This window comes from Taudactylus pleione, unplaced genomic scaffold, assembly GCF_031769625.1.
Source record: "Taudactylus pleione unplaced genomic scaffold, aTauple2 ptg000454l, whole genome shotgun sequence".
In the NCBI taxonomy this organism is placed as follows: Eukaryota; Metazoa; Chordata; class Amphibia; order Anura; family Myobatrachidae; genus Taudactylus; species Taudactylus pleione.
Genome location: NW_028284856.1, coordinates 1,688,468 through 1,702,489, shown reverse-complemented (window position 1 = coordinate 1,702,489; position 14,022 = coordinate 1,688,468). Strand labels below are relative to the sequence as shown.

The 14,022-nt window shown below is 50.4% G+C and overlaps 1 protein-coding gene across 5 annotated transcripts in view; it reads right to left on the bottom strand.

The window, feature by feature from the left end:
- Positions 1-2,979: 2,979 nt before the first annotated feature.
- The window catches only part of LOC148504797 (uncharacterized), a 47,838-nt gene continuing 36,795 nt past the window's right edge, over positions 2,980-14,022 (bottom strand). For 4 of the 5 annotated variants that reach the window (XM_088448324.1, XM_088448326.1, XM_088448323.1 and 1 more), the window contains one exon: positions 2,981-4,870. In XM_088448324.1, coding sequence (XP_088304450.1) covers positions 3,245-4,870 — 1,626 coding nt within the window. In that variant the 3' untranslated portion in view covers positions 2,981-3,244. Of the gene's footprint in view, positions 4,871-14,022 lie in introns of all 5 variants that reach the window. The other variant, XM_088448327.1, reaches the window with a different exon arrangement.

The window sequence follows — 14,022 nt, the reverse complement described above, 5'->3', positions numbered from 1 at the left end:
GTTAAAGGGCAACGCCTCCAAACCCATTTTGGAGTCAGCGTCCGCCTTCCAGGATCGCAACAAGGTGCGACAAGCAGCCACCGCTGCTGAAGAAATTCGAGACACCAGTGTACTAATGTCTAAGGCCGCCTCGTTGATATAAGTGGCCGAATCACGGAGATTACCAATCAACTCCGTTTGTTCGGCCGGACAGTCGGAATCAAAGGACGCCTCCAATGAATCTGCCCAGCGCTCCATCGCTCTGGCAACCCAGCAAATGGCCATAGCCAGCCGTGCTGCCCCCCCTGCAAGGGAATAAGCGGACTTCAGGCAGATCTCCACCTTGCGGTCCGTAGCATCCTTAAGGGAGGACATGGATGGCATCGGCAATGTGGCACTACGGACAAGACGGGTCACGTGAGAATCCACCTGTGGAGGGGATTCCCACTTTGCAAAATAATTATCCGCGAACGGATAAGCCACCGCCAGGCGCCTCTGCGGCTGGTATCTTTTGCCAGGCTGTTTCCACGCCTCCTCTAAATGGTCCACTAACTGACCTGAAAGAGGAAAGACTGTGGCATCGCCCTTCACATCTTTAAAAAATGCGTACTTAGATTCAGCCGCTGGGGGAACTTCGGCCTCAATCACCAAGGCTGTGCGGACTGCCCGAATAAGTCCAGGAATATATACCTTGGACTTAGCGTCAGCGTCCTTAGTATGGAGAGGTTCCTGATCGTAAGGATCCAGAATCTCCCCATCATCAGACGTCCCCTCGTCATCCTCATAAGGAGCCGACAGAGACGCCACCGGCCGTTTATGTGGCTGGATCACAGACTCCCCTTGCAACACATCCGACAAGTGCTGTACAGAACTCGTCAGGGAGTTAACCCACGCCGGCTCCTGAGAAACCGGGAGAGGGGAAATAGGGAGACTGCGGGGTACCACCAATTGTCGTGGGAAACCCTGCATGGGTGACGACACCACTGACTGCTGGGACAAACCCATCGGTGTAAACGCGGGTTGCGGAGCTAACTGGCCCACTAAGGTTGTAAGCGCCTGAGCGAAACAAGCCCAGGGTGGCTCCTGTACCGGTGCTGTAACCGTAAGAGGCCGCGCCATGGACAAACACTGCCGGCAGAGGCCCTCCGCGCTACCCCCCCTCCGTTAACGGTACTTTACACGTAGTACACTGTAGCCGGAGAGGAAAATCACTTTCAGACATGATGGCACCAAGTATGTGACCCCTCTCACCAATTATATATCAAATAGGCGAGAGACCACCCTGCAGCACCGCACCGCAAGGGCTTAGCAGAAAGAACAGGGATAGTAATAAAGCTGACAGTTTAGAAGAAAAGTTACAGGCAGCAGCGCTAGCAGTCACATACAATGCAAAGAAATATCAATTCCTGCACTAACAGCGCTGATCAATCAACTACGCAGACACAGGGCCTGGTAGGACACAGCGCAGCATACACAGACCTGACCCAAATCGGAGGAGAGGTATGCGGGGGGACCCAGACCACGATGCTTCCGTCCAGGCTTCCAGCAGCGTTCACCATGCGTTCAGAGGAAGATGGCCGCCGAGGAGCAGAGAGGAGGCTGGCCTGGGGAGGAGCGCTGCCACAGGACCAGTCGGCAGCGTGCAGAGAGGGCTGTGTGCAGCGGGGGAGGCGCCGGCTGTGAGACAGGGAAGGCGCGCTCCCCTGGCATGCATTTAACCCCTGGGACGCCGCAGCGCTACCGCTCTGCTGCGGTCCGCTGTCCCAGGGGGTAGTGGAAGCGCAGGTTGGTCGCCTGGCTCCACGGTGCAGCCAGTCCCCAGGGAGCCCCCTGCCTGGGGTCTCAGGACCATGTGATCAGCGGGGACCCACCGCGGGACCCCGGCTGCTTACCTTTGTCCCCCTTGAATCCGGCCATGGTCCGGAACAGCTGGGGTCACCGCTAGCTGTGACCCCAGATGCTCACCAGCATCCCCGGATCGGTACCGGCGGGGGTGTAGGAAAGACAGCATGGACGTCAGGACTGACTGTCCATGCTGTACATCCAGATGTGCAGCCACAGCTGCATAGAAGAAAGCTTCAGGGGCTCTTATAGCCCCCACTCCGACAGGTGCACCCGACTCCGGCCGGGCACCAAACTAAACTGAGGTGCCTTGGCTCGGGGGCGGGGTATAGGAGGGGGACCTAGTGCATCCTGGGAGGCTGAAAGCTTAACTCTTTGGTGCCCGATGACTGACGTCACACCTATACCCCAAGGTATCCTGTGGAACCCTATGGACCCTGAAGTAGAAATAGAGCTAGTAAAAACATTCTGAAATCATTTTAGTTTTTCTTGACCTCAAATTAGTAATGTATGACTATATTTAGAAAGGAAACAAATTAAAAGTATTAATTTGTTGTACAGTGTTATATAGATGTTTATTTGTCATAGTTCTTTGAATAGCTTCCATTAACAATCTTCTAAATAACCAACATTTTTTTTAGGTGGGGGGAGGGGGGAAGATGTCTCTTTAAATGCAAACAGACAAAAGGGGTCATTCAGACCCGCTCGTGAGCGGCAGTACGCTCGCAAGCGGGTCGATGATCCCCCACTGCGCATGTGCACGACGGAGGGAGCTCCGTCGTGCGCATGCGCGAGACCCGGCGAGCGACGAGCTCTCCATCGCTCCAGGTCTCGCACCAAAGGGGGCGTGCTGACGATGTTGATTGACAGCGCGCCCCCTTTGGTGGGCGTGCCTGCCAGACGGAGGCGTTCCCATGAGAACGCCTACAGTCTGAAGCCGGCCCCACTGACATCACTAGTGATGTCAGTGGGAGTGATTTTGGCTCTGATAGAGCCAAAATCACTCCAGGGCTCGCGGCAGCGAGACCCTACCTCAGGGTCTCCGTCGCAAGCCCGATGGTCGCGATGGTCAAGACCATCGCAACCATCATCATGGACGCTCGCTATAGCTATGGTCACCCACAGCTATACGAGCGTCCAGGAGGCCGCTCCATTTTCATGGAGGAGGGCCCTGATTCAGAGCGAGCGCTCTGGTCAGAGCGTTCAGCTCTGAATCAGGCCCAGAGTACAGACAAGATGTTTTTTTCAAAACTGAAAAGGTGTACAGTTATTAGGAACCGCTACTGTGACATTAAAGGTTACCTACTAACATTCCCAAATGATGCACATTAACCCATGGTGCGCTGTAACCCATGGAAACTAAACAACTTGTGTAGTGAAAGTTTGAGAACAAGACTAAACGTCAGATTTATCAGTTTACTTTTTATTTTATTTGTTTCATTAAAAATCTGTAATTCTGACGTTCAGCTGCTCCGTTCTCCAGACATGTCTCTGCATCAGTATCTCTTTTCTTGGCTGTGGATGGGGAGTTCACCTTTAGAACGTTTAAACTCTCTATAGCACTACTAGGTTTTGTTAGAGATCTCAAGAGGGAAAGGTTTATTCCCAAATGTGACTGTTCAGGAGAGTCCGCAATCATGTTATTACACCAGATTCCTTTAAGTGAATGCTGTATGTCAGTAACTGGCAACTGTGGTGGAGATTTGCTCTTACAGTATCCAAAATTGTTACTATCAGTCTCACTGATTCCCTTTGGTTTGCTGTTGCACTCACCAGTTTTTGCCTCGCTGTGGACATTGGAAAGTACAGCACATTCACTTTCCACTTTGCAACATGAAACATCAGATACCATAGAGGCAATACAATCTTTACAATTAGAATCAGTTAGACCATTAGTATATTTCTCTTCTTCCAACACATGATCAGCACATGTTTCTGGCCCTTTCTTTTCTAATATATTGTCCTTAAATAAGCCCTCTTTTGCCACGGCTGATGCACTTTGGGGAGGAGGTAAATCCACTGTTGTACAGCCATCATCTAGTTCTGCAAAATCAAAACTGTCCATCAAATTAAATGTGACCTCTGAGAAATGTTCATCGGACTTATCATCTAAATTGAAATCATCAGTATGAACTGTTGCTGTAATATGAGAAGTAGTGTGTGTTTCTGGTATAAGGGATTGTCTATGACTAAGGCCAGGCACACAGGAAATATCAGAAGATTGCTGGTCAGTACTAGAAAGCAGTTTGTTTGATTGTTTGTCAGTTTTTAAGAGATCTACCAAAACACCAGAATTGTCATCTTTAATTGAGAGGTTATCAGCTTCTGATGTAAACATGTCTTCAACTCTTATTCCCTCATGTTTTGCCTTATTATCCAGTATGCAAATAACAGGTCCAGCTTTGGGCCTCTTGTCTGGGCTGCTAGACAGTACAGCTAAGTCATTGTTGTCACCAACAGTGTTGTCAGCTTGGCACTGATCTAGGTATATATCCCATCGACTCTTTGTAGTCACAGGTTTTATAGGAGAAAGTGCATGAGGGTGTTGCCGATGCTTTTCCCTCTGTAATACAATGGCACTACTGGTACAGGCATTTCTTAGCACCTCACTGTTACATCTAACCAGTGGTTCTTCAGAACATGGCTCAGCAAGATCTGTACATGAACCCATTTCACTTGGCTGGGACTTTAAAAGAGCCAAAATTTGTGCTGTGCTTCGTATGCTTTGTTTCACTTTGCCTCCTTCTACTGGTACGTCAGCTACATGTTCTCTTTCTACTGATTGCTCTGCAGAGACTGTAAAGTTACAGGAGAAGTTTGCTCCATTAACATTCGGATTCCTCCAGGTCACAATTTTGTCAGGACAGAAGTCAGGTGTCTGAGTTGAGCCTGCCTGACTCCTGTACGATGGAGCAAACAGAGGAGATGTAGTGTACAACTGGGCAGGCAGAGAAAAGCGTCCCTGTGATATCTGAGCTGAAGACGCAGTCATAGCTTCCTCCACCCCTACAGATGGCTTCTTTGAAACTTCACGAGGACCTTGAAAACCCTGAAATAATAGGAATATTGTGCGTTACTAAACATATGAAGCGCCAAACTCCAGCTTGTCTCAAACATTTTGTTACTAATTATTCTTTAAAGAACTGTCACGGTTAGAAAACTATAATAAAAAAGCCATTTTCTATGGTGAGCTTCCTGGGCACGTCTAAGCACCATATTTATGATCTTCTCCACCTAAAATGGCAATGATAGAGCTGCATCTGAAACAACACCAGTAAAAGAATGTAACTGCACTTCAACTAAGGGGGGCTCAATTAGCCCCAAAGGCAGCCCGCACTTCACAGGGAGTTTTTTTTTAGAGTTTGTTTAGAACCGAAAAGAAATCCCCATAAAGGTGCATGTTAACAGGTGAAAATACCCATTAGCACATAGGACCCGCTTGGCTGTTGAGTGACAGCCATGCGGCTTATAGCCAATCAGCGTCCGCTTACACTAGCGCGGCCTCTGATTGGCAGATGGCCTAGCAAATTACATAATCCACGCGGTCTCAGTCATTTACCTGGAAAGAGATGTATGTAGAAACACATACATCTTGTCAATAACCTAGCGTTCCCGCTAGGCTGCTTCAGCGGGGCGCCGCGCCCTGCCCTATTTCTGATGGGCAGAAAGTACCCTGCCCTCCAGTGCGGCGCCCCGCGGAAACAGCCTGCGGGTTCTGTCCTCCACCCACAGGCCGCAGTGTCACGCGGGTGGGGAAAACGGCAGAGGAGCTTTCACCGCCGGTGAATGGATGCCGGATGCATGCGCCTGGCATCCATTCAGTGACCGCGACGCTTGGGCCTGCCCGGCATGTCCATAAGCGTCAGACACGCCCCCAAGGGTGACGAAACGCGTCATAAAGACATGCCCCATTCATTGGACACACCCCCTTTTTGGGCACGCGCCATCAGCGCTCGCAAAAGTGCCCTTGCCCTAGGTCTGGCACCCTGCCTGCCGCCGGACCTAGAATGAACACTATGTCCAAGTAGTCTGGGCTCAGTCGGGTTGTTATTTTGCCAAGGTCAGGACTCTTCTGGAGAAGAGGACCGACTGGCGCCAAGAGGTAGGGGAGAATTAAATATTTTTTTTGTTTATTAAAACCCTTGGATTTCTACTGGACAAGGGGACCAATCACCGGGGATAAGGTACGTGTGAGAGTGTTTGGTGTGAAATAAAATGTTGCTATCAACGGTGTGTGTGTACTGTGGATTTTTTTTTACTAGTTTCTCGAGGTTGGGCGATGGTGAATTGAAGTGTCTTTGCTAACTCTCCTGACTTTTCCTGTAGCAAACGAAAATTCTCTCCTGAGTTTGACTTTGGTAAATTTCCGAGTGGTAAAAAACGGCCAAACTCTCCAGAGAATGATTACTCGACCAAACTCGATTCTTAGAAAATATACCCCTATGCGTTAACACATTAAGTTAACGGGCATTAAAAAAGGTCTCAAGTGAGAAACAGGATTTTGGTACTATTTCTCAGAATCCATAGGGGACACTGGAGTTACACCAGGGTTTACACGGGTGATCCTTGGAGCCTGGCACTTTACAATTTCTCTAAAAAAAAAAAAAAAAAAAAGAAGCTGGCTCCTCCACGTCTATATCCCACCGGACTTAGGAGCTGATTCAGAGCCGGACGCTATTTGCGAACGGTCGTTCAGAAAAAGGGGCCGGCTATTTAAATTGAACGCTCGATCTTTGCGGTCTGTTGACGCCTCTATGTCTGAGCGAGTGAACGAAATATGCACTCGATATTTTGTAAAGACGCCCCCTGGCCGCTCGCATCCTACGTCATCTCCGCTATTTATTTGATTAATCGAGTACATCGAAAGGCATCTGAACTGCTCGCAGTGCTTGTGGTTGGATTTTCCTACTGCAATCATGCGAACAGTTCAGGCTAAGAGACAACCAAGTGACGTGGTCGATGACGCTGCTTTGTTAATTATGCACACCCTTAAAACGCAGTTTTGACCTTTTGGCACGCCTGCGTTCGGATCACCACTCCCCGTTTTCAAGTACCTTCCCCTGTTACCACCCACAAACGCCTCATTCTGTCACTCAAATTAGCAGGCATTCGCTATTTTGCGAGCCCACAATTTCCGACCGCAATGACTGGTTCGCGCATGCGTATTACAACCCGTACGCATGCGCAGTTGTGCGAACATCGCTCGGAGCGAACGAGCGGCCGCTTACGAGCGGCTCTGAATCAGGCCCTTAGTTTAAGATTAACTAAAACCAAATGGAGATTGAGAATGACAGAGGAAAAAATAGAGAAACAAAAACACAATAGGAGGAACCAGCAAAACAACAGTTAAAAAACTAAACACACAGGCAAAAGTACAACCTGACAGACCAAAAACAGCGCCAGTGTCCCCCATGGATTCGGAAAAATAGATTTAACGATAACTACCAAAATCTTGTTTTCTTCTTCATCCACTAGGAGACATTGGAGTTACACTGGGGACATCCCAAAGCCCTGGGATGACCATTCTGCCGAACTGACTTTTGAAAGTTGACTTGGTGAATCAAGAAGACATGGTCCCGAAGTGTCTCGGCTGACGAGGCCTTGATCAGAAGATAGTATAGGTATGGAACAATGGTCACCCCGGAAGGGAGAGCGCTAAGTTGCCTGCAAGACCCTACGACCAAAACTAGACGCAACAGGTATCAAAACAATAGAAATTAATAAAAGTGGTAACCGTGGACTAAGTGGCTGCACGGTACAGCTACAACGCAGAAGACCCTCTTTGAGCAGCCCAAGTAGTACCAATTGCGTGCGAGGAATATTAGATGGCGGAGATCTACCATTAGCCAAATAAGCCTGACGTATGGCCAAACGTATCGATCTGGCCAAGGTCTGTTTGGAAGCCAGCCATCATCATAAAGGACAAAAAGAGAGTCTGACTTCCGCAGACTCTCAGTCCAAGCCAAATAGATGCGAAGACCTTGCACCACTTCCAAGGGAGTAAAAAAAAACCTCGACACCAGACTAGACCGGAACCACCAGAGGCTGTTTTATGTGAGAAGCGCAAACCACTTTCGTCAAGAAAGCCGGCTTTGTACAAAGCTGCGCCCGGTCATCATGAAACAAGATATGGTGAGCGGCAGGATAACGCTTCCAGCGCAGATATGTGTCACGCAGAAGCCAGGGCCAACGAAAACACAGTTTTCCAAGAGAGATATTTGAGATTCACCTCCTCCTAGGGCTCAAACACTGATTACTGAAAAAAAGTCAACACCCAGTTGAGGTCCCTCGGCGGAGTAGGAGGCATAAAGGGAGGCTTAACACGAAGAACGCCTTGCAAGAAATTCTGAATTTCTGGAAGCAAGACCAAGCGTTGCTGGAAAAAAATTGATAAAGTAGAGACCTGCACTTTTAGCGATCCTAACCTCAACCTTGCCGCCAAACCAGCCTGTAAGAAGAGCAGGAGGCAGGACAGCCAAAAAAATAAGGAAAACCTTTCCGGTCACACCAAGTCACATAAGACCTCCAAATTAGATGGTAATGAGCCACCGTAAGCGGCTTGCAGGCCAGCATCAGTACCCTCCTCCGGGATACCCCTTCGCCTTAAGTACCCGGCTTCAACAGCCATGCCATTAAACACAGACTCATTAAACCGGGGTGAAGGAATAGACCCTGTCAAAGAAGATCTGGCCTGAGCAGAACGGACAGTCTGCAAAGAGGCGCAGAATGCCTGAGTACAAGGCCCAACGTGGCCAATTCGGAGCTACCAGAATGGCGGACTCTCGCTTGATGCGTTGAGTACCCATGGAAGAAGAGGAAAAGGTGGAAAAAAGGTACACCAGAGTGTACAGCCACAGAGCAGAAAGCGCATTCAACTCCTCCGCTGCTAGATCCCTCATCCTAGAACAGTACCATGGTAGCTGGCGATTCCGACGAGAGGCCATGAGGTCAATCTGAGTTCTGCCACAGCGCTGAACCACCTCCGGTTGAAGGCCCCACTCTCGGGATGAAGTTCTTGGCGACTGGCGCATGGCAAACCGACAGAGTCCCAGTCTGACAATTTATATACTGCTCTGAGCTCCAAAACACTGATAGGAAGGAGCGCCTCCTGGCAAGACCAGCAGCCCTGAAACTGGCAGTCCAACACCACGGCACCTCAACCTCGAAGGCTGGAGTTCATGATCAGAAGAATCCAATTCCAGATGCTGAACAGACGAACGACTGTGAGATGATCTGTCTGGAGCCATCAGAGCAGCGAAACCAGGGTTCCAGCAGACAGCCGAACCAATCTGTGCATCCAGAGGTGAGATTCCGACCACTGGGATAGAAGATCCAACTGGAATATCCTGAGAGCAATCTGCAGAACTGACTTTTGAAAGTTGACTTGGTGAATCAAGAAGACATGGTCCCGAAGTGTCTCCACTGACGAGCCTTGATCAGAAGATAGTATAGGTATGGAACAATGGTCACCCCAGGGATCGAAGATGGGTCACCATCACTGCCATGATCTAGGTAAAAACTCCTAGGTAAAAACTCTGGGTGCCGATATGAGGCCAAAGGAAAAGGCCCCGAAACTGGTAATGCAAATCCAGTATTGCAAACCAAAGAAACTCCTGATGTAGATAGGCATCCTCAGTATCCAGGGACACCAGAAATTCCCCAGCCTCCAGACCCGCGATCAACAAGTGTAGGGGATTCCATCTTGAACCAGTGAAATGCTACAGTAAGTAACCATTCAAAGATTTTAGATTCAAAATAGGCTGGACTGAACCGTTCAGTTTGAGAACTACAAACAGGTTGGAATTAAATCCCCGCGATTGTTGGGGTACCGGAACCGGGAGCAATTCTCTGCTGCTAGAAGCTTGTCTATCGACTGCTGCAAGCTTCGTTGTTTTTGCAGAGTCGGGCAGACTTGTGGTGAAGAAGCAAACTGGAGGAAGACAAATTAACTATTTTGTTGCCTTGGGACACTAGATTGCGGACCCAGGCGTCCAAAAAGGTCTGAAGCCAAACCTCCCTGAACCTTAGGAGGTGACAATGATCCTCTTGACACTGGGAGAGGGAACGAAGGTCCAGAGTATGACCGTTTGGGGACCGCTGAGGCTAAAAAGGAACTCTCCTTACGTAGCTAGGGCAATGCACTTGTCTAACTCAGGACCAAACAAAATCTCCCCCGCGAGACTCAGCATCAGCATGCAAAGTTCTAAGCCAAAGAGAACGGCAAGCAGCAACAGACAAACCTGAGATCATGAAACTAACCTGGCCAACATCCATGGAGGCATCCCCCAGGTATATGGCCAACTCCCTAATATGCTCAGCTAGGGAAATGAGGTTCAAACGAGGAACATTCGATTTAAGGCCTTCCACCAGCTGCTCCACCCATTTCTCCACATCCTTACTCACCCAAGCGCCAACTAAAGCTAGTCTAAGGGACATACCTGCTGCTGTATAGATGGACAGGGAGCGGTGTCTTCTTGGATAGCCGAGATACAGATGGGTCCACCTGAGAAGGGGTTTCCACTTAGCCCTATCTGATGAGGAAAATGGGTAAAGTGAAAGGAAACGCCTAGACATTTGAAACTTTTTGTCTGGCTGTTTCCACGCTGCAGTCATTTGCGTTTCTAACTGCGAAGAAGAAAAAGTAAACGCCAGTCTCCTCTTTCTGCATCAACCTATCTCCCAACCTCTCTAGAGTGGAAGAAACCTGGACCAAGGCTTCAACTGTACGGGCTCATTCCTGTGCTACTGTGCTAACCCGGGCTAAGACAACTGTCCCTACCTTTGTGACAAAGGTAGGGACCCCGCATTGGACCCCTCTCCTCTAGCAAATTCCCTCTTCCTTTGGGTGACAGTGCCTGGATGAGCTCCGACATTGCACCTGCTAGCGTAGACACCCAAGATGGCGAGTCAGCAGATGGGAGGGGGGGGGGGGGGGGCAGGTTTACAGGAGCCGAGCCCTCAGATTCACAAGTATCACATAAAGCTCTCCCATCAGAGCGTGGGTGAGAAAACTACTTCTTACATTTAGAGCAAGCAAACGTTCCTGGGATGCATTCCCCTTGTCAGTAGCGATATATATATATATATATATATATATATATATATATATAAGCGTGCAGACACCACAAGGCTCACGCTCATCTGAAAGGATAATGGAGGAGGGAAAGAAAACCTGTGAGGGTCCAGGCAGGCTATAGAGAGGGAGAAGCAAAGTAAATTGCAGAACTGCACACTCCCTGACACCCCCTTTTCCAGTGCAAGTCCCTGGGAAGGATCTGCCTCAGCGGTGAAGCTGGCTGCTGTGGTTTTGCTGTCGGTCTGTCCGCAGGTATTAGAAGATGGCGAGGACCGCGTGCAGTGTGCGCCAACGAGGGAGGAGGGGAAGACCTCTGGGACTGAGGGAGCCTGTAACTGCGTAGACACATCCCCGCATAATTGACTGAGCGGCCGACTAGCCCTGCCACGTCTGTCAGACATCCCCCCTGCCAATCAAGGGGGATGTACAAACCTTCCGCCACCTGCCAGCTGGCGCGTGGCAGGCTGATAGTCGGAAGACCTCAGCCAGGGATCCGGACACTGGTGTAAGTGAACTATTGCGAGCCCCTCCAGCGGCTCCCAGGATGCAAGTTGACTGTAGCAACTTACAGTCAGCTTGTTGTTGCCTTGATAGAAGAGTCAATAAAATGAAATAAAATATTAGATATGGTAAGAACTTACCCTTGTTATCTCTATTTCTACGAAGTCCATAGGGTTCCACAGGATACCTTGGGGTATAGGTGTGACGTCAGTCGCTGGGCACCATAGAGTTAAGCTTTTCAGCCTCCCAGGATGCACTAGGGTCCCCCTCCTATACCCCGCCCCCGAGCCAAGGCACCTCAGTTAGTTATCAAGCCATAGGCCGGAGGAGGAGAAGGAAGAGAGAGAAAAAAGATCTGGACACATACAAGAATCACATTCTCACCAGAGGGAGACGGAAAACCGGTGACCAGAGCAAAGCCCATCTGCAGCACAGGTGCGACAGGGCGGGAGTCCTGTGGAACCCTATGGACTTCGTAGAAATAGAGATAACAAGGGTAAGTTCTTACCATATCTCATATTTTCTACTTCAGGGTCCATAGGGTATCCACAGGATACCTTGGGGATGTCCCAAAGCAGTATCCTTTAAGGGTGGGGACGCTCCTGTGCAGAAAGGAGAATCCGCCGCCCGAAGGAAGCATCCTGAGAGGCGAAGGTGTCAAACCTGTAATACCTCACGAAGGTATGGACAGAGGACCACGTAGCAGCCTTGCAGATCTGAACTGCCGAGGCACCACGTCGAGCTGCCCACGAAGGACCCACAGACCTAGTGGAATGAGCCTTCAGAGAGGGTGGGACCGGTTTGCCTTCATGAAGATAAGCTTCAGAAATAGCCATACGGATCCAGGCTGCCAAAGTTTGCTTTGAAGCAGGCCAACCCTTTTTACGGAAGCCATAGAGGACAAACAAAGCGTCCGACTTCCTAAACGAAGAAGTGCGGTCAACATAAGTCCTTAAGGCCCGCACAACATCCAAAGAGGCCTCACCCACGGAAAGACCCGGTGAGTTAAAGGCCGGAACAACTATTTCCTCGTTAACATGAAACTGGGAAACAACTTTGGGAAGAAACTCGGGCCGAGTGCGGAGCACTGCCCTGTTCCCATGAAAAACCAAGAAAGGGGGTCTACAAGAAAGAGCCCCTAACTCAGAAACACGTCTGGCCGAAGCAATGGCCAGAAGGAAAACAGTCTTAGCTGTTAGCCATTTAAGATCCACTGAGCCCAGTGGTTCAAACGGCGGTCCTTGGAGAGCCCTCAGGACCACAGCCAAATCCCAAGGTGCCACAGGTGGAACAAAGGGCGGCTGAATGCGGAGAACACCCTGCATAAAGGTGTGCACATCCGGGATTGTAGCAATCCTACGGTGAAACCAGACAGATAGGGCCGAAACCTGTACCTTCAAAGAAGCAAGGCGAAGCCCATGATCTAGTCCCGCTTGCAGGAAGGCGAGAATCCGAGACAGACGAAACTCCCGCGGTGCATAACCTCTCGGTCGACACCACTGGAAGAACGTATGCCACACGAGATGGTATATCCTCGCGGAAGACGGTTTCCGAGCTCGTAACATGGTACGCACCACAGAGCTGGAAAACCCCCGGGACCTCAGCATGGCCGTCTCAACAGCCACGCCGTCAAAGACAGCCGAGTCAGGTCCGGGTGAAAACAAGGACCCTGCGACAGAAGGTCCGGTCGTAGCGGCAACCGCAGAGGACTGTCCACGGACAGACCCTGAAGGTCTGAGAACCAGTGCCGTCTGGGCCACGCGGGAGCTATCAACAGGAGCGTCCCTCCTTCCTGTTTGAATTTCCGGATTACCCGTGGAAGAAGGGAAACCGGAGGAAACAGGTATGCGAACCGGAACGTCCACCGGACGGACAGAGCATCCACCAGAGACGCCTCTTCGTCTCTTGTGCGAGACCCGTACACCGGCAACTTGTTGTTGTGCCGGGACGCCATGAGGTCGATCTCTGGAAGACCCCACCTGTCCACCAGCAGTTGAAAAACGTCCGGGTGCAGGGACCATTCCCCCGGATGAACGTCCTGGCGACTTAGAAAGTCCGCCTCCCAATTTAGCACTCCCGGGATGAAGACCACTGATATGGCCGGAAGATTGCGCTCCGCCCATACCAGGATCCGAGACACCTCTACGAGAGCCGCCCGACTTCGGGTTCCTCCTTGCCTGTTTATGTAGGCCACAGTGGTAGCGTTGTCCGACTGGACCTGCACCTGGCGACCCTGGAGAACCCGATGTGCCTGCTGGAGAGCATTGAAAACCGCACGGAGTTCCAAGATATTTATTGGAAGCTCCGCTTCTGTCGGCGTCCACCTGCCCTGGAACAAGTGTGGACCCGAAACTGCTCCCCAGCCCCGAAGACTGGCGTCCGTTGTCAACAGGACCCAATTTGGTACCCAGAACGGACGTCCCTTGCTGAGATGGGTCGTCTGCAACCACCAGGCAAGGGACAGGCGAACCTCCGGGGTGAGCACTATCGTCTGGGACTTTCGAGACTGAGGCAGCCCGTTCCACTTGGACAGGATCAGGTGCTGCAGAGGTCTGGAGTGAAACTGGGCATATTCCACCATGTCGAACACCGACACCATGGAGCCCAGTAACCTCATCGCCGAG